This window comes from Armigeres subalbatus, chromosome 3 (assembly GCF_024139115.2).
Source record: "Armigeres subalbatus isolate Guangzhou_Male chromosome 3, GZ_Asu_2, whole genome shotgun sequence".
Classification (NCBI taxonomy): Eukaryota; Metazoa; Arthropoda; class Insecta; order Diptera; family Culicidae; genus Armigeres; species Armigeres subalbatus.
Window position 1 is genome coordinate 306,026,927 of NC_085141.1, and position 21,155 is coordinate 306,048,081.

The following is a 21,155-nucleotide window of genomic DNA, read 5'->3' on the forward strand; positions in this document are numbered from 1 at the left end:
TTAATAATGTATCAAATGAGCTGAACCATTCTAAAGTTTTTTAAAACATAGTCTCTTAAAATCCATTTGTCCACAAAAGGTGTTATAAACATTGTCTCAACATAATTTGGTCCACACCACATACTGTCGCTATTTCATGATATACATTTCCTTACACCCTAGTCACTTTTGAATAACTCGTTCTATTTTAAGACAAATCAAACGATCAAGCAACCCTTCCCGTTTTCTTGAGCCATCTGTCAAAACAATAGAAATAATTGTTCGTCACCGCAGAACGCCAATAGTGAAAAGTAAGTTGTTTTTATATTTTGGGATATTAATCTTAATGAAAGAACTTATTGAAATTATATTTTGTTTTCCTCGCATAAAGGCGATAATGGATTACGAGTCGTTCGAATTGAACCCAACATCACTAGCTTTATGTGTCGAACCAGCTGGCCAAGATTTAAACGATGACACCGGCGAAAGATTTGACGAGGAAACGTTTGAAGAACGATTGATTGAAACCGATGAAGAACTGGCCATTAATGATTTAGCCGACGCCGACTTCAACGACGACATTATTGAAGAGCTACTAACCGACGACGAAGCGTCTCCATCAAAGAATCCCAAAACACAGCTCTCTTGTTGTCTGGAGATTCATCAGCGACTGTTCAAGCAAAAAAAGAAAACAGAGGCAGTGGAGACCTGTACCATTGACGCGGATGATGTTGATCATTTTTTCCGTAAAGTATGGAGAAAGTGCGTCAAACATGTTCGAAAAGAAATAGCGTATCAACCTGCTTGTAACGGTGAAGATGCGATCGCAGAGTGGGTGACAAACCAGCCAACGTTTTCGGATAAAAACAGGTTCATTGTTTTCCACGATAAAGATCAGAAGAAATCGTTCGCTTGTGATCAGATTACTGAAAAGCTGCTCAGCAAGTGGCGAGGAAGAACGATCCACGTATTGGTGCACCCATACTCTCTAAGCATTGTGAGCCAGAAGGATTACGATTTCGTCTGCAATCGTTTGCTAAATACAGGGGCAAAAGATAGAGCAGGAGCAGATACAAATCTTAGCTTGATGACATTGGTTGCGAAGCTCAAGAGGATTAATAACCACCGATATGAAGCGACAGAGAGTGCGTATGTTCAATGGGCAAATTATATTCAGCATGCACCAGCTCATACGCGTGAGGAACTTTTGGATGGGGAACCTCCAAAGCAGTATGCAAATCTATTCACCGAGATCAACGGTCCCACTGCTTCCAAATGTTTAAATGCAGTGAAAAGTGACGCGGGAATCGCCGAAAACATGTTGGATCGCTTCGATACTGATTTTGTCGCTTTAAAACAACAGTTCGACAAAATCGTTGACGCAGTGGATGATTTCCGGAAGCTTCTAACTGAAATGGATCAACGACGAGATGAAAGAAAGGCGATGCTGACAATGATGAAGAACGCAGTAGCAGTACAGGAAACTGACTTCTCAAGATCGGTCGCCGAGCTGGTAACTGATGTGCCTAATATATATTATAATAAACAAGATCTGTACATAAGCACATCTATTCTCATCATTTATTGCCTTAGTAGGATCAAAAAGGCCCCCAGGAAAATATCCGCACTTTTGAAAAAGTTTTTTCGATGGGTATTTTGTAAACCTTTTAATGGCGTGTTCAATACCTAATGGAACATCCTGTGGGTTGTTCATTTGTTGTTTAATGAAGCGTTTAATCAATCCGAATATGATTTCAATTGGGTTTAGCATCGGGCAGTAAGGGGGAAGAAAAATAATCATAATTCCCAGTGATCGGAAATAACGGACTATGTTTGGGTCAAGATGAATCTTGGCGCCATCCATTATCCAAACAGAGTTTTCTCCGGGGTACTATAAACTTTTCCGCTCAATGCAAATCGACGACATGCTTCAAAAAACAGCTTCCGAGTGAATGTTCCTTCAACACTACAAGATTCCAAAACACCTTCTTGTCCATGGAAACAGAGCAATGACACGCGTGGACGTCTACAGAATTTAGCTCTCTCTACAAGAGGTTTTCCAACTGGGGAGTATCCCATGTTCCTCTGCAAATCGCGGTTGTCGAAGCTAACCTCATCGATGAAAACCAAATTGTGTATGTCCCACTGGAAGGACTCCATCTCCACTTGATACTTTATTATTTTGGAACGCCTAATTTGGATTGCCCGTTTCTCCAACACTTTTCGTGTGAATCCGATATGCTTTAGGATTTGACAAATAGTTGCGGTACTAATGTTCTGCTTGAATACATCGCGATATAATTGCTGCGCTTCGTCCAGATACAGTGTAGGCTGCTTATGATACAGATTTCTCACCCATTCTATGTCACTAGGACCAAATTTTCGGGTACCGGCCTTCGAAGGTTCCAAAAACAGCCATACTCTTCGTATTCATCAATCCAGTTAGAGATCGTGCTGTGGTGTTTTCCGTAGATTCTTGCCAGTTCCAACCGTGAATATCCAAGGATGTAAAATCCATACATACAATGATGTTTAGTATCCGTTGATGCGTGTTTAGAAATTATTTCTTTTCTCAACTGCGTCGCGATTCGAAACATTCTTCAACAAAATATTTCTTTAATGTGAAAAAAGAACTAATGTTATTGCTTTGTGTTTGACACATTCATTAGAATGACAGTTTCGCTATCTTGATTTTATTTTGTCGCCAACTTGGCGGAGCGCTATCTTTGCTAATCTTCGCTGCAAGGCACAATAACATTTTATTAGTTACACAGATGTCAATTCCGAATTACTTTGCAATTTGAGTGCACATAATACACGATAAAACATTTCTCGGGCACTGGTAATGCTTTCGATTGTGGACATTTGCATTTACGCAAGAATCAAGGCTAAATAATTATCGGCATCAATGGCTTTTCTCATGTGAACAAGTTTTGAATGTTTGAAAGGTGTGAAACACAGTTTTTATAAAAGTTTTATATAAATAATTATTAAACTTGGATCGTAGCAGCCTTATAGGCTGTTTTCGTTATTTTTGACACGTAATTTTACCGGAGTTCTGTACACTAAATTTGTCGTATAACGGTAGAACTTTTTAAAAATGGCCTTTTCGTCCCAGCGAATGTTTTTAACTGTACCGTTTCGTAATGAAGAGCCCCCTTTGCCTGATAGGAAGCGTAGCGATTGTCAGCTAAAATCCTACGAATCATGCTCCGATGTGAGGGCATGGTCCTTAGACCCAATGGTTACTTCAAAATTCTTGTTGGACGTTACGCACAAAGCACGCTTCCAGAGAAAATTACCACGGGTAACAACAAAAATCTGTAGCTCCCAATTACCGTAGATCGATTACTATGAACGCATATTTTCAGCCAAGCGGTGACTACCGGCTAACAAGGGCATACCTTCAACATCTAACCGTTGAAGAGCTAGTCGATTACGTCATGAGTCTCATGTTAGAACTCAAGAAACTGAAATCCCTAGTCCAACAAATCGAAGTTGAACGCAAGGATCTTGGCGAACAGCTGGTGTCCGTTCAGCAGATGGCCGAGACATGCGAACAGCAAAAGGAGGAACTGATTCTCGTCCAGCAGCGCTCGACAGTTTTCGATCCGAATCAGATGGATCAGGAGATGGTCGAATTGCGAAACATGATTCTAGCTTTAAAGGACAAAGCCGAACAGTACGATAGTGTGGCGAAAGAGAACGCCTGCTTGAAGCAGAAGTTCCAGGAGTATTGCGGCGAGAAGCAGCGTGAACCGAGGTCCAGTTTTGACGAAGGTGCTTGCGGCGATTCGATTCCGGAGACTTGCGAGAAGCTGAAAGCTGAGCTTAGGCATTATAAGCAAATTTATGGTGAGATGAAGGTGCAGAAGCGGTGCCTGATGGAGCAACTGCAGGTGGCAAAATTGAGAGAGTCAAGATTTTGCGAGATGAAAAAAAGATTAGATGACGAAGAAAGCAAGCGGATTGCTTTGCAGAGTCAATTAGACGACTTATTGGTAAATTATTTTTAGATTTTATAATAAGTAATACTTTAAACAACCAAAGAAATTTATGGCAGATCGAACGTGATTGTCAAAATCTAGAGCTGAACCGGAAGAATGAATACATAGTTTTATGCAATAGGAGGTTGGAAAAGGTGGAACTCGGTACTAGGCGACCATCAAGTGCTCCTATAGCACAAACTTATCAACGACAAAGTATCCAGAGGGTTTCAAGGCGGTCAACGGTACAAGAAGCGTCTAGTAGGAAAGGAAGCTTTGAGTAATCTTTCTAGTAGGATGTTGTACGGTATTGCGTGTCTTATCAGTAAAGTTAATGTTTTGTAGAGTATCCAGTATTACTAAATAAATAAACAAAATATGGTTGTACATAGTGCAGTCATATTGGTAATTGATTTAAATAAGAGTTTGGTGAGTAATCTTGGAAATAGAAAATGTATAAAATCTGCATTCATTCATTTATTTAAGCATGCTGAAGCAGCCTGTGCCGTACAAAAAAGATTTCTACTTTTCACTCGGTACACGGTTACACCACAGACAAACAGACGTAACACTAGAAAAATTACCATCGACCATGACTTCAACGATCCATTTGAATTTGATTGATTGCGCAATTCACAACTAGAGGCGTTAGTGTCGTAATCCTTCTGGTTTGACATTTCACTCCAGCGCCTTCTGGTGACGATGTCATACGAAGCATCGTTTCGTGTAACATGCTCGCAAGATGGTGGTAGAGTAGTTTAACGATGGATTTTTCAGAAAAATGTTCAAGCTGTTACGTCTGTTTGTCTGTGGTTACGCGTTGCCAACCACATAGTCTACAGAGGGTTCGCAAATCATCTTCATTCGTTCGCTGCGCACTTTGCCTGCCCTTAGGATCGCTTTAGAGAACTATTTTTAGTGATATACTGTCTGACGGGTTTTCCACGAAAGGCTGAATCACATAATGCTGAAAACTCATAAGGCTGAACACGAAATGCTGAAAAGTAAAAATCTCACATAAGGCTGAAATAACAAAAGGCTGAAACTCAAAAGGCTGAAAAATAGTGAGAATCAATTTTAGTGGATGAATTCACATTTGTCGTTAATAGGGGCACAAACTAAAATGATCCGCAACTTTGCGACTTCTTGCTGTCTTTCATTTTGTATACGGAATTCTTATTTTTTAGCCTTTATAGCTCAAAAATTTTTGAAGTAACATAGAAAGGAACAAGATTTTATTGTTCTTGGTTCTTGTATTTGGTTTTTGATTCTTGCCAACATTAGGGTTTCTTACCCCATTCCCGGCCTAACATGCGTACGACTGCATTATTTCATTGATATTTATGACAGGAAGCAACTTTTCCTGAATTTTGTGGGCTGTATATTACTGCATTGGATTTCACTTCTGCTTAAACAATAGCTATAGCTAAATATTGTTCAAAAAAGCTTTTATTTGATTTAAATTAACGAGGTGCAGCACTCATTTCAGTCATAGCGATTGCCATTCTGGCATACATAAAACTAGTTCCCGGCCTAAGCAAACTTTCACTCAATCTCTCAACATTTTACTCTCATTCTCTCTCGGGACGCTAGAAAATGCGACGTAAACAAAAATATGCACGTTCCACGACAACATGATGCATAATCATTTTTATTTGGTTGAGAATATATATTTACTCATCCAAATACATAAAAACAATATTTTTTTCACCTTTTGAAATCGAGAGAATTATAAATAACATGATAGCGTCAACGTAGACATTTCTATTTTTCTATTACAGATGAAGGATCATATTCATAATGGTGGTGGTTGATCCCTAGAAGTTATGCCTACCTCCGTTCTGCTCATGATCTTAAGTATCTTGAGTTGTCAGCACTCATTATTATATAATGTGGGGGGCTTGCGTGAAATAGAACTTGAAACAAATGAGTGTTTAGAACAGGTATCCACCGGTTGACACTAAACGGATCAACTTAAAATATAAACTTTTGCTTATGCAATCTGATAACTTTTATTTATTTTTCACGCATCAATTTCTTAGGAGCTTTATTTTAGTGGATATTACATAACGCAAGAGAGGGTTTAAACTCTGCGTTATATTGCATGAATTCCCCGATTCGATGCGTTATTACTACAGTAATAGCTGTTTCGGGGTAGTTGGGATCGAGTTTGGATAACTAAAGTAAACATGATTTATTAAAGCATGTGCACGTAAATGTTGTAGTGTACTTCTTAAATACTTTACGAACTACCGAAACGTTCCATTCATATGACAGCTGATTCTTTTAGAAACGAATGTGCTGCTTCAAATATGTTTCAATTCTCGTCAAAATTGATAAAATTACGTCCAATCCTTTGGATATAACATAAGTGTTTAATATAGACAGTTTTTGGTGATGTTTAGGCAAATAATCTGGTAGCGACACGGCAAGTATTTCCGTCCATCGTCGTAGGTGCTAAAACCAATGAAAGCAACGTTCATTTGCTGGAACTCCACTGTAGCAGAACGTTTCTCCTGAGCTTACGATTTGGTACGGATGAGTTTGGGAAAAGGTGTCTCTTATATTGGTTTTCAAGACTATGACGAAAAGACGAAAATGCTTGCCTTAACCCTATAGAATAAGACTGTGTGAAAACTAATAGTAATAACAATAATAGGAGTGACAAAAGTTTATACTTGTTAAGGGGGTCAATTATGTGACGAGTAATTTTATATTTATATTACAGAGAAACAGATGATGCGTGGAATTGGGTGAAAATTTTCGAGAAACTGATTTAATTTTATTTTGTTTTAAATGTAACGTATCTTTGGAGCAGTTGTCCAGTGTTTGGAATGTTTCTTTAGTGACTTTAATATCAACAAGAACTTTATTTGGACAATTACTAATATTCCAGGGTCAATTGGCGGAGGCCCTTTTTATTATTTTTGTTACAGACGACCGGCATTTGAAGAAAACAAAAATCCATATGAACAGAAAAATTATACTCCCACCAAACATAGACGGAGCTACAGATATCGGTTGAAAGAAAGGCGTGGAATCGAACATCTAGGGATGCAAGGACTAGCATCCATCCGTGGTGCACAATTACCATACTAATCATAATTCATTTGTCTCGTTTCAGCAAACGCAACTCTTCTCCACTAATATTTCCCTTTCCTGTCAACTCTCTTTTCTTTAATGTATCCGACACTTGTGGGACTGGTTAAGCCCAGCGCCTGCTTGTGGTTGGAAACCGGTGTACTATACGGTCTAGCGCATGCTAACGGTGAAGGCTTGGTAGGTCTTCACCTAACTTAAGTGTAGATGGGCGGACAGTGTCTGCCAGGGTGAAGGCTGATAAATTACAATTACAATTACAATTACAGATGAAGGATCATATTCATAATCCTGGCCTTTTGGCAGCACGGTGCGGCTAGAAGTTCTTGGGCCGAGGTAAATTTTTGTTTGGTTTGAGAATACATTTTCAAATGTATTCTAGTATGTTTAAATAAGTTCTAGTGATATGTTCTAGTGATAAAATTGAAGTGCGTTGTCTAGCATTATGGTGTAGTGAATAAAAGCTTGAAGCAATGATTGTATCGAGCACTGTGACGATTTTCAAGTAGGTGTTTATTTGATGATACCGCTTTGTAAAAGTGGAAAGAATCACTCCGGCTCAGTGGTGTGGCATCGGAGAGCGAAATTTTGAAATCTACATTTTTATTTTCTACAATTGGATCAATTAGGAATGAAACAAGTGATTGAAAAATATTGAGTATTGTGAAAAATAAATGGGAGACCTTTTAAAAATTATCAATCATAAGCTTACGGCTTCCAAACAGTATAAATCATTAGTTTTCTGTGCAGTGAGCCGGGAACCGGGTCCATAGGCCCAAGTAGTGATTTACCCTACTTTCTTTTTTTTATTCTTTATTATTTTTTATTCTTTATTCTTCTCTCTTCTTCCTTCTTCTTTTTCCTTCTTTTTTCCTATTTCCTTCTCCCTTTTTTCTTCTTCCTTCCTTTTTATTCCATTTTTTCTTCCTTTTTCCTGTCCTTCCTTTTCTTCCTGTTTCTTTCTTCCTTCTTCGTTCTACCTTCTTTCTTCTTAGTTCTTCCTCCATAGTTCTTACTTCTTAAATCCTCCTTCCTTGTTCCTATTCCCTTCTTCCTTCTTCTGCCTTCCTTGTTCCTTCTTTCTTCTTCATACTTCTTCTTTCTGGTTTCTTCTTCCTTAATTTTTCTTTGTTCTTCTTCCTTCTCCATTTTTTCCTTTTGCTTTTTTATTTCTTTCTTCTTCCTTTTCCTTGTTTTTTCTTCTTCTTTCTTTCTTCTTTCATTTCCTTGTTTTTTCTTCCTTTCTGTCTTCTTTCTTCTACCTTCTTCCTTTTCCTAGTTTCTTATTTCTTTTTCCTTATTCCTTTTTCTCTATTCTTTCTTCGTCCTACCTTCTTCTTTCTTCCTTTTCAAACTTTTATCATGTTCCTAAATTCGTCCTTTCTTCTTCTTTCTTTTCTTTCTCGTCCCTTGTTTCTTCATCTTCTTTCTTCTTTCGTCTTGTTCTCTTCTTCCTTCATTTTCCTTCTTTTTTCCTTCTTCCTTCTTTTTTCTTTTACCTTCTTCCTTTTCTTTTTTTCTTCATTCTTGTCCCTTCTTCTTTCTTCCTTCTTCATTCTTCCATTTTATCCTTCCTTCTTCTGTCTTCCTTCCTCCTTGTTACTTCTTGTTTCATCATTATTCCTTCTTCCATCTTTAGCTTATTTTTTCCTTCTTCCTTCTTCTATGTTCTTTCTTCAATCTTTCAAATTTTTTACTGTGCAATTTTTATCTTTGTGCAATTTTTATACTTTATTCTTTTTTTATTATTTATTCTTCATTTTTTATTCTTTATTCTTTATTCTTTATTCTTTATTCTTTATTCTTTATTCTTTATTATTTATTATTTCTTCCTTATTCTTTATTTTTTTCTTCTTTATTCTTAAGTCTTTATTTTTTATTCTTTATTTATCATTCTTTATTCTTTAATTACTATCCAACCCTTTATCCAACTACTCAACATAGTTGTACAACATATCGTATGGTTGGGATTCATTTCATCCCATCAATTTCAGCCTTTCGATACATTTCAGCCTTCTGATACTTTCAGCTTTTCGGGATTTCAGCTTTTTCAATTCAGCCTTATGAGTATTCAGCCTTATGTGTTTCAGCCTTTCGTAGGACACCCTGTCTGACATTTTGACTATCTGCACGTTCGACTTTTGTGACGTGATCGAAGGATGGTTTTCCCAACAAGCTGATGCAATTCGTGGCTCATTCGCCACCTTCTCTACTCAACCATAGATAGGTCTAGAAGGTCCAGAAGAAATTCGGAAGAAATAATCTTCGAAATTAATAATAATCACCTTTAAAATTCATTTCCAGCAAAATGCAGAAGAATTTCTCGAGGAAACGCAGAACAATTTCCCACGGAAATGCAAAACAATTTCCCGCTGAAATGCAGAAGTATGTTCCATGGAAATGCAGAAGAATTTCTCGAGGAAATTTAGAATAACTTTCCGCGGAAATTCTAAAAAAATCCGCGTTGTGGTAATGAGATATTCATCTGATATTTATATCTGTGCCTATGCACGTGTGTGATGACAGATCGATATTATGGGGTGGAAGGAGTTGGAGAACAACCATGATTGATAGCGTCTGGAACTACGGATACTTACTTACTTACTTACGGATCCTGTACACCTCCGGTGGTGCAAAGGGCCGACTTGAAAGATCTCCATCCTGAGCGTTGCCCGGCTATCGCTTCAACCTGTTGCCAGGTTAGATTTCGGTCGACTTCTTTTATTTCTTTATTGAGGCTTCGCCGCCATGAGCCTCTGGGTCTGCCTCTGCTGCGATGTCCCGCTGGGTTCCGGTCTAATGCTTGTTTACAGATTTCGTTTCCGCCCCTACGTAGAGTGTGGCCGACCCAGCCCCACTTCCGATCCTGAATTTCTGTTGCTATCGGCCTCTGGTGACAACGACGATGGAGCTCATTGTTTGAGATCCAGTTGTGAGGCCACCAGGCCCGAATTATATACCGCAGGCATCTGTTAATGAACACCTGCAGCCGTTGAGTGTTCTCCACTGATACACACCATGTTTCGCTAGCGTATAACAGCACAGATTTCACGTTAGAGTTGAAAATTCGTATTTTGGTGCGTTCACTTATCTGCCTGTTTTTCCAGATATTTCTTAAACTCGCAAAGGCAGCCCTTGCTTTCTTGATCCGTGCGCCTATGTCGATCTTAGTACCGCCGTCCGACGCCATTTGGGTACCAAGATATTGGAAGCTTTCAACATTCTCCTCTGGTTGCCCGGCTACTGTGAAACTAGAAGGAGTCGCCGTGTTTACATCCAACGATTTGGTTTTGTTGACGTTGATGACTAAACCTGCCGAAGAGGAGCGCTCGGCAAGGTCGTTGAGCTTACTCTGCATATCAGAGCGCCGTTGTGCGAGGAGTGCAACGTCATCAGCCAATTCGAAGTCGTTTAGATGCTCCATGGTTATAGGCTGCCATAACAGCCCGCGGTTTGGTTCACGGTCAATCGCACCTACCAGAATCTCATCGATTACGATGAGGAACAGTAACGGTGATAGGATACATCCTTGCCTCACACCAGCTACGACCCGGATAGGGTCGGACAGGACCCCATTGTGCAGCACTCTACACGAAAAGGCCTCGTACTGTGCTTCGATGAGGCCGATGATTTTCTCAGGAACTCCCTTGCGTCTCAGGGCGCCCCACATATTCTCGTGGTTGAGACGGTCGAAAGCTTTTTCGTAGTCAATGAATACCAAGTAAAGGGACTCTTGGAATTCGTTGACCTGCTCCAGAATGATGCGGAGCGTGACAATATGGTCCACACAGGATCTTCCGGCACGGAATCCGGCCTGCTGCCGCCGGAGAGTCGCATCGATCTTCTCCTGAATCCGGGCTAGGATAATTTTGCACAGAACTTTGAAAACGGTACACAGCAACATAATGCCTCGCCAGTTATCGCATACAGTCAGGTCACCCTTTTTGGGCACCTTTACTAAGATACCTTGCATCCAGTCGACCGGGAAAGTTGCGGTGTCCCAGATATTATGAAATAAACGATGCAGTAGTTGAGCGGATGTCATGGGGTCAGCTTTGAGCATCTCGGCTGATATGCGGTCGACCCCTGGGGCTTTATTCGATTTCATGCTTTGGATGGCTGTTTGAATCTCTAGCAGTGATGGAGCTTCGGTATTGACGCGTGTTATACGTCGGATCCTAGGCAGACCATGCCGAGGTGGTGATGGCCTGGCTGGCACTTGAAAAGTTGTTCGAAGTGCTCGAACCAGCGTTTCAGCTGGTCAGTTGGGTCGGTCAATAACTGATCATTCGCGTCTTTCACAGGCATCGTTGCATTCATCTTCGCCCCGCTTAAGCGTCGTGAGATATCGTAGAGGAGGCGAATGTCCCCGGTTGCGGCGGCTCTCTCTCCTTCGTCGGCCAGAGAGTCTGCCCACGCTCGCTTGTCCCGTCGACATGAGCGTTTTACTTCCTTCTCTAGAGCCGCGTATCGTTGGCGGGCTAGAACTTTGGCTCCTCTGGTTTTTGATCGCTCTATCGCGGCTTTGGCTTCTCTTCGCTCCTCTATCTTTCTCCAGGTCTCATCGGTGATCCATTGTTTTCTCTGGGTGCGTAGTTCGCCCAGATTGTTCTCGCTGGTGGCGATGAAGGCATTCTTGATGGCGGTCCATTGGTCTTCCACGCTGCCACCTTCCGGAATATCTGCAGCACGCGTCTCCAGTTCTTCAACGAAGGACCGTTTCACCGTGGCATCTTCCAGTCGGCGTGTGTTGAATCGTCGTCCAACTCTGTCCTCCTGCCGACGAATCCGCGCAATGCGCAGGCGTATTTCGCCGATGAGGAGGTGATGATCAGACGCGATATCGGCACTACGTTTATTCCGTACATCAAGAAGGCTCCGTTTCCATTTTCGGCTGATGCAGATGTGGTCGATTTGATTTTCTGTAAAGCCGTCACGGGAGACCCACGTGACCTTGTGAACCGGTCGATGAGGGAAGAGCGATCCCCGATCACCATGTCGTTATTACCACAAAATTCTGCGAACAGCTCTCCGTTTTCGCTCATTTCTCCGAGACCATGGCGTCCCATAATGCGCTCATGGTTCGAGTTGTCGGATCCGATCTTCGCATTGAAGTCGCCCAAACAGATCTTGATATCACCCTTCGAATTCTATCTACGACGGCATTGAGTTGACTGTAAAGTTCTCTTTGTCTTGCAGATCGGCAGCATCGGTTGGCGCATAACATTGGATTATAGTAAGGTTTCGGACCCGTGTTCTAAATCTGGCAACGATTATCCTTTCACTTATAGGTTCCCACTTCATAAGCGCAGAGTGTGCCTGAGCGCTTAGTAGGAAGCCAACTCCGCGTTGCCGGGGAGCGTGTTCACCTCGTAAACCAGAGTATAGCAGAACTTGTCCCGACGGCGTTCTGTGTTCTCCAAAGTTTGGCCAACGGACTTCACTCAGTCCCAGGATCTCAAGCTTCATGCGGCGTGCCTCATTGGCAAGTTGTGCCAATTTACCCTGCTGGGCTAGGGTTAAAACGTTCCATGTTCCTATTCGTGTCCGTTGTTTCGCGCTAAGAGTCGTCGCCGTAAAATCAGTCCGTATTCTTTCATTATCGGATTCTCGAACAAATTGATGTTTCGGGAACAGTAGGTTGTTGGCCCAAGGTTCCCTACCCCAGCAGCACACATGTTCTGCACAGGGTACTGCAACTCATATGTGACCAGATTCAGTCACAATTAAGTTGCTGTAACATTTTTTGTCTGACTTGTGCTGCTCGGGTATCCACCGGGATGGGGCTGCCATCTTAGGTATAGCTTCCGGGGAATAGCATTTCATACTCAGCCGCTGGATGCCAGAATAGACGCTGTTGGAGCCGCACCTCCTTGGTGGACAGACGCTCGATCAGTCGGGTCAAATTTGTTTAAAGTCCTACCCAACACCAGGACTAGGCTAGTGCGCTTTGAGCGGCACACGGTCGCTTTGATAGGGCCTGCTTGGGGACACATGCAGCTTTTTATAGAAGTTCAACAGAGCCCACTGTCGAACCCCACCACATCCTAGGCAGACCCCACAGGACGCACCCTCTCACTCTAGCTGATGTCAGAAGGACAACAGTGCCCAGGCTGCACTACCAGCTAAGTACGCAACCCTTAGCTGGCGGTCAATTGTCATCGGAAGACCCGTGGAAGCGTGAGTATTGGAACTTGTGAGGACCAGAGCTATGTTAGGCGCCCCTTCCCGGATGTCAACTCACCATTTCGCAGCCCGGAACTACGGATAGTTGTTACAAATTGGCGACGAGGATTGAGGAAAATTCTATTTAATATTGTATTTTGAACAAATTGACGAAGAATCAGAAGTGAGAGGTAGGTAGCTATTGTGGAAAGGTAAAAAATACGAATAATTTACATTTAATCAATAGTTCACAGGGGATTTCGGATCCTTTGTTCGTGAAATTTGTGAAATTTAAAGGCTCCGCGACACGACAGCGGCGAATTCCGCGACAAGAAAGCGGCGAATATCGCGACAAGTAAGCGACGCAATCTTCGACAAGACAGAGGCAATGTAAATATTTTACACGAGTAAACAAACAAAAAATCACCTCTGACAGAGAGAAGGAACAAATGGTATACCTGGAAGCGGGGTTTCGAGATTTGTGTCCGTGCAGCAAAGGTAACGGTTGCTGCTGAGAAGAAGGATCTTCTTTTAGCTCAAGGCGGATTTGAGTTGCAAGAAATATTTTTCAATATTCCTGGTGCGGGGGCTGCAAAATGGTGGGTTGACATCAAAGAAGGAGCGCCCAACAGAGTTCTGGTCCCCACAAGTCCCTATCTCACGCTTCCACGGGTCGTCCGATGACAAAAAACCGCCAGCTAAGGATTGTGTACTTAGCTGGTAGTGCAGCCTGGGCACTGTTGTCCTTCTGACATCAGCTAGAGTGAGAAGGTACGCCTCGAGCGTCTGTTCACCAGGAGGTGCGGCTCAAACAGCGTCTGCCTGGTACCCAGCGGCTGATTAACGAAATGCTGTATCGCGTCAGCTATACCTACCCGAGCAACACACATGTTGTAAATCAGTCTATTTTACACATATACGACTAAATTTGGTCATATATGAGTTATTTCAACCAAATCAACGTGAATTGTGCTGCTAGGGAAGGTGGCAGCCCCATCATCGCGATGTAGGTAACGCGACCCCGGTAAGGTAGCTTACTGAAGCCTCTCAAATACCACGAAAAATGGAGATAGAAGAAAAAGAGAACGTTATTTTTGGCAACCGACCCGACAACGAAATAAGAACTATAATCGGAAAGTCGGTACCTGTCGGAATGTCAGGACCCTAAATGAACCTGGACGAGTCAGCCTTCTGGCTCGTGAACTGCAGAAGGTTGAAGTGAACGTGGACGCTATTCAAGAAATCAGATGGCCTAGATCCGGAAAACGTGAATTCTGAGCCGTTGACCCCACGCCCATCACTGCATTCAAGTATAACATCTGTCACAGCGGCGGCGAAAAAGCAGAGCATGGAGTTGGTTTCGTAGTGATGGGCAAGCAGATGAAGTGAGTGATGCGGTGGAAACCCATTAGCGAACGCATCTGTGTGTTGAGGATACGGGGCAAATTCTTCAATTACAGCCTAATCAACGTTTACGCACCGACAAACGATGAATCCGACGACGTGAAGGACACGTTTTATGAATGTCTTGATAAAGCCTATGGAGAGTGCCCAAAGCATGACGTGAAAATTGTTATCGATGTTCTTTGCACGAAAGAACATCCGAAAGCACACCTGGAGACACCCAAATGGTGAAACTTGCAACCAGATAGACCGTGTTCTGGTGGATGGGCGCCATTCCTCGGATGTTATCGATGTGCGAACATTCAAAGGTCCGAATATTGACTCTGATCACTACCTCGTTGTCAGTAAAATTCGATCACGGTTGTCAACTATATCGAACGACAGATCACAGCGAACGATGCGTTACAATATCCAGCGATTGTCGGCGGAAGGAGTATCGGCTGAGTACCGCCAGAAGCTCGACGAATGGATAAGTGCATTCAACGTTAGCGACAACATCAACGATCTATGGGAGTCGATCCATGGAGCGGTGAGCACAACAGCACGAGAAGTGGTAGGCACTGCACAGAGGCGACCCAGGACGGGTTGGTTCGATGTGGAGTGTCAAAGAGTGACAGACGAGAAGAACGTTGCCAAAAGCCGGATGTTGGTGTCGGGTACCCGATCGAATAGAGATCGGTACAAGGAAGCAAGAGCAGCCGAAAAACGAACCCACCGCAGGAAGAAAAAAGAGTACGAAGAACAAGTTATAAGTGAGGCGCAGGAAAAAATGGAGCAGAACGATATGCGGAGGTTTTATGAGTCTGTCAATGGCGTGCGGAGAAAGACAGCGCCATTTCTCGTCATGTGCAACGACCATCAAGGAAATTTTCTGACAGATGAAACCGAAGTGGCTGCCAGGTAGAAGCAAAACTTCGAGACTTTGTTGAATAGAGGAAGTGACGGTGCATCGGTGAACACAATAAATATTAGCGACGATGGACAAGCAGACAAGTGGAGTCACCTACACTAGATGAGGTTAAAAAAGCTGTTAAAGAGCTGCAAAACAGTAAGGCTGCGGGGAAGGACCAGCTCCCGGCTGAACTTCTCAAACATGGCAGTGAGCAGCTTTATGAAGTTCTGCACCATATTATGTCAAAAATATGGGAAGACGAGGAAATGTCTGCTAGCTGGTTGGACGGCCTCATTTGCCCACTCTTTAAGAAAGGACACAGACTGGAGTGCGCCAATTACCGAGGAATAACCCTCCTTAATTCGGCGTACAAAATTATGTCCCGTATTCTGCTCAACAGATTGAGTCCGCTTGAAGAGTTCTTCGTCGGCGAATACCAAGCAGGTTTTCGTGAGGGACCATTAACGACGGATCAAATGTTTACGTTGAGACAATTCCTCGATAAATTCCCAGCGTACAACTTCAAGATACATCATCTGGTTATTTATTTCGAGGCGGCTGCCGATTCAGTGAAACGGAATGAATTATGGCAAATTATGCTTGAACATGGTTTTCCGGCGAAACTGATACGGCTGATTCGTATAACGTTGGACGGATCGAAATCAAGTGTAAAGCCCCAAACGCAATACAACGGAACGGCGACGGAAACGGCAAATTTGACAGAAAATATATGTTCTAACTGTCAAATTTTCCGTTTCCGTCGCCGTTCCGTTTGGGGCTTAAGGGTTGCGGATGAAATATCGACGTCATTTGTTACCTTAGATGGATTAAAGCGGGGTGATGCACTGTCTGAAAGTTCCTCCATGAATTCCTCCGGAAGTTCTTCCTGGAATTCCTCAGGAAGTTCCTCCAAGAATTCCTCCGGAAGTTTCTTCAGGGATTCCCTCAGAAGTTCCTTCAGAAATTCCTCTGGAAGTTCCTCCACGAATTCCTCCGGAAGTTCTTCCAGAGAGGAACTTCTGGGGGAACTTTAGGGGGAATTTCTGGAGGATCTTCTGGAGGAATTCCTGATGGAACCTCTGGGGGAATTCCTGAAGGAACTTTTGGAAGAATTTCTGAAGGAACTTCTGGGGGAATTCCTGGATGAACTTCCGGAGGAATTCCTGGAGAAACTTCCGGAGGAATTCTTGGCGGAACTTTCGGAGGAATTCCTAGAGGAACTTCAGGAGGAATTCCTGGAGGAACTTTCGAAGGAATTTCTGGAGGACCTTTGGAAGGAATTCCTGGAGGAACTTCCGAATGAATTTCTGGAGAAACTTCCCAAGGAATTCCTGAAGAAACTTTCGAAGAATTCCAGAAGGGACTTTGGGAGAAATTCTTGAAGGAACTTCTGAGGGAATTCCTGAAGGAACTTCCAGAGGAATTGCTAGAGGAACTTTCGAATTCTTGGAGAAACTTCCTAAGAAATTCCTGGAGAAACTTCCGAAGGAATCCCGAGAGAAACTTCCGGAGAAATTTCAAGAGGAACTTTCGTAGGAATTCCACCGTAAGTTCCTTCTGGAATTTCTTTGAATGTTCTTTCAGCAATTACTTCGGAGATCCCTTCAGAAATTCGTCCGGAAGATCGTCTCACAATTCTTTCGGAAGTTCTTTCAGTAGTTACTTGAAAAACTCTACGGGAATTCCTTGGGAAGCTTCTCCAAGCATTTCTGGGGAAATCCATCCAGGAACTCCTAGGGAAGAAATGGATTCCTTTAGGAATTCCTCCAGGACATCAACCAAAAATTCTTTCTACAAGGAATACCTCGGAAAGTTTCTCCAAGAATTCACCCAGAAGTTCCTGCAGGAATTCCTCTAGACGTGTTTTCAGTAATTCCGCGGGTTGTTTCTCCAGGAATTCCCCCGGAAGTTTATATAACAATTCTTCCGAAAAATCTTCCAGGAATTCCTCGGAAAGTTCAGGAACTACTTAGGAAGCTGCTTTAGTAGTTTTTCCTGAAGATCGACCAGAAATTCTTTCGTGAGTTTCTCCAGAAACTGCTCGGGTAGTTCCTTCAATAGTTTCTAGCAGCACAATATGAACCGATTTTGTTGCTGTTACTCAAATGTGATATGGAGACTGTAGAGGTAACATAAACCTTCGTGTCACATGTGTGCTGCTCGGGATAGAAAGATCTTCCAGAAAATCCTTAAAGCGTTCCTCAACCGAATTCCCGAATTCACCCAGCATGTGCGGCTCACATTGATGTGTATCTAAATTAAACTAAACTGCACTTTCAGTGCAGCTGCTATAAATAAATGTTTATAGCAGAAGGATGATACCGATACCCAACCTAATAAACGGTCCGGCGTTTGTCGGCCTCTTTTGATCGCAACCCTCCAAGCGTTAACACGCATTTCTACAGAACTCCGAAAACCCTTATTCTACTGTCCTCCGCTGGTGATTAATACTTATCAACATCAGCATCTGTTCGCCTGATCATCGTCCGAATTTTTGCGAAAATTTTGAACCTGTGAACTCTCAGAACGTCGGCTCAGGAGGCACGAGACAACACGGACCGGAACAATCGCAGAAACCACAGTGACGATTAGGGACCAGTTTTTAGAAGATCGGTACGTACAATTGCAAATCGCTTAACTTCATTATGTGGAAAGCACATTTGCTGATGTTATGAAGAAATGCGGATTCGTCATCGTACCACTGCAGGAAGTGTGTTGGAAGGGATCGATGGTGTTAATGTTTGAAGCAATCATACCATTTACCAGAGACTACGACAACACATGCGAGCTGGGCTGGGAACAGCTTCCATTAGTGATATGCAGGTACACTGTGGAAGCACTGATGATCATAGAGCATTGTACACGCAGCTCAAACGCGGGTACGGCAGTGGCTACAAGCTACACCATCAAAATTTCCATGGGTATTCGAACGTTCAAGTTTGCCATGTGAGCCGACTTGAAAGATCTCCATCCTGCGCGTTGCCCGGCTATCGCTTTAACCTGTTGCCAGGTTAGATTTCGGTCGACTTCTTTTATTTCTTTATTGAGGCTTCGCCGCCATGAGCCTCTGGGTCTGCCTCTGCTGCGATGTCCCGCTGGGTTCCAGTCTAATGCTTGTTTACAGATTTCGTTTCCGCCCCTACGTAGAGTGTGGCCAACCCAGCCCCACTCCCGATCCCGAATTTCTGTTGCTATCGGCCTCTGGTGACAACAACGATGGAGCTCGTTGTTTGAGATCCAGTTGTGAGGCCACCAGGCCCGAATTATATACCGTAGGCATCTGTTAATAAACACCTGCAGCCGTTGACTGTTCTCCACTGATACACACCTTGTTTCGCTAGCGTATAGCAGCACAGATTTCACGTTAGAGTTGAAAATTCGTATTTTGGTGCGTTCACTTATCTGCCTGTTTTTTCCAGATATTTCTTAAACTCGCAAAGGCAGCCCTTGCTTTCTTGATCCGTGCGCCTATGTCGATCTTGGTACCGCTGTCTGACGCCATTTGGCCACCAAGATATTGGAAGCTTTCAACATTCTCCACTGGTTGCCCGGCTACTGTGAAACTGGAAGGAGTCACCGTGTTTACATCCAACGATTTGGTTTTGTTGACGTTGATGACTAAACCTGCCGAAGAGGAGCGCTCGGCAAGGTCATTGAGCTTACTCTGCATATCAGAGCGCCGTTGCGCGAGGAGTGCAACATCATCCGCCAATTCGAAGTCATTTAGATGCTCCATGGTTATAGGTTGCCATAACAGCCCGCGGTTTGGTTCACGGTCAATCGCATCTACCAGAATCTCGTCGATTACGATGAGGAACAGTAACGGTGATAGAATACATCCTTGCCTCACACCAGCTACGACCCGGATAGACCCCATTGTGCAGCACAAGACAAGACAAGGACAAGTGGACAAGACCCCATTGTGCAGCACTCTACACGAGAAGGCCTCGTACTGTGCCTCGATGAGGCCGATGATTTTCTCAGGAACCCCCTTGCGTCTCAGGGCGCCCCACATATTATCGTGATTGAGACGGTCGAAAGCTTTTTCGTAGTCAATGAATACCAAGTAAAGGGACTCTCGGAATTCGTTGACCTGCTCCAGAATGATGCGGAGCGTGACAATATGGTCCACACAGGATCTTCCGGCACGGAATCCGGCTTGCTGCCGCCGGAGAGTCGCATCGATCTTCTCCTGAATCCGGGCTAGGATAATTTTGCATAGAACTTTGAGAATGGTACACAGCAACATAATGCCTCGCCAGTTATCGCATACAGTCAGGTCACCCTTTTTGGGCACCTTCACTAAGATACCTTGCATCCAGTCGACCGGGAAAGTTGCGGTGTCCCAGATATTACGAAATAAACGATGCAGTAGTTGAGCGGATGTCATGGGGTCAGCTTTGAGCTTCTCGGCTGATATGCGGTCGACCCCTGGGGCTTTATTCGATTTCATGCTTTGGATGGCTGTTTGAATCTCTAGCAGTGATGGAGCTTCGGTATTGATGCGTGTTATACGTCGGATCCTAGGCAGATCATGCCGAGGTGGTGATGGCCTGGCTAGCACTTGAAAAAGTTGTTCGAAGTGCTCGAACCAGCGTTTCAGCTGGTCAGTTGGGTCGGTCAATAACTGATCATTCGCGGCTTTCACAGGCATCGTTGCATTCATCTTCGCCCCGCTTAAGCGTCGTGAGATATCGTAGAGGAGGCGAATGTCCCCGGTTGCGGCGGCTCTCTCTCCTTCGTCGGCCAGAGAGTCTGCCCACGCTCGCTTGTCCCGTCGACATGAGCGTTTTACTTCCTTCTCAAGAGCCGCGTATCGTTGACGGGCCACGACTTTGGCTCCTCTGGTTTTCGATCGCTCTATTGCGGCTTTGGCTTCTCTTCGCTCCTCTATCTTTCTCCAGGTCTCATCGGTGATCCATTGTTTTCTCTGGGTGCGTAGTTCGCCCAGATTGTTTTCGCTGGTGGCGATGAAGGCATTCTTGATGGCGGTCCGTTGGTCTTCCACGCTGCCACCTTCCGGAATATCTGCAGCACGCGTCTCCAGTTCTTCAACGAAGGACCGTTTCACCGTGGCATCTTCCAGTCAGCGTGTGTTGAATCGTCGTCCAACTCTTTCCTCCTGCCGACGAATCCGCGCAATGCGCAGGCGTATTTCGCCGATGAGGAGGTGATGATCAGACGTGATATCGGCACTACGTTTATTCCGTACATCAAGAAGGCTCCGTTTCCATTTTCGGCTGATGCAGATGTGGTCGATTTGATTTTCTGTAAAGCCGTCACGGGAGACCCACATGACCTTGTGAACCGTGGAGCGATCCCCCGATCATCATGTCGTTATTACCACAAAATTCTGCGAACAGCTCTCCGTTTTCGCTCATTTCTCCGAGACCATGGCGTCCCATAATGCGCTCATGGTTCGAGTTGTCGGATCCGATCTTCGCATTGAAGTCGCCCAAACAGATCTTGATATCACCCTTCGGAATTCTATCTACGACGGCATTGAGTTGACTGTAGAAGTTCTCTTTGTCTTGCAGGTCGGCAGCATCGGTTGGCGCATAACATTGGATTATAGTAAGGTTTCGGACCCGTGTTCTGAATCTGGCAACGATTATCCTTTCACTTATAGG

The 21,155-nt window shown here is 43.6% G+C and overlaps 2 protein-coding genes across 5 annotated transcripts in view; one reads left to right on the plus strand and one right to left on the minus strand.

The window, feature by feature from the left end:
• LOC134225122 (protein stum) overlaps positions 1 to 21,155 on the minus strand; it is a 231,097-nt gene that overhangs the window by 22,445 nt on the left and 187,497 nt on the right. The gene's annotated exons all lie outside the window — the stretch shown is intronic.
• LOC134220645 (uncharacterized) lies at positions 2,964 to 4,391 on the plus strand. The gene is made up of 3 exons (XM_062699747.1): positions 2,964 to 3,286; positions 3,351 to 3,980; positions 4,043 to 4,391. The coding sequence occupies exons 1-3, from the start codon at positions 3,080 to 3,082 to the stop codon at positions 4,247 to 4,249; spliced, it is 1,044 nt and encodes a 347-aa protein (XP_062555731.1). The 5' UTR covers positions 2,964 to 3,079; the 3' UTR covers positions 4,250 to 4,391.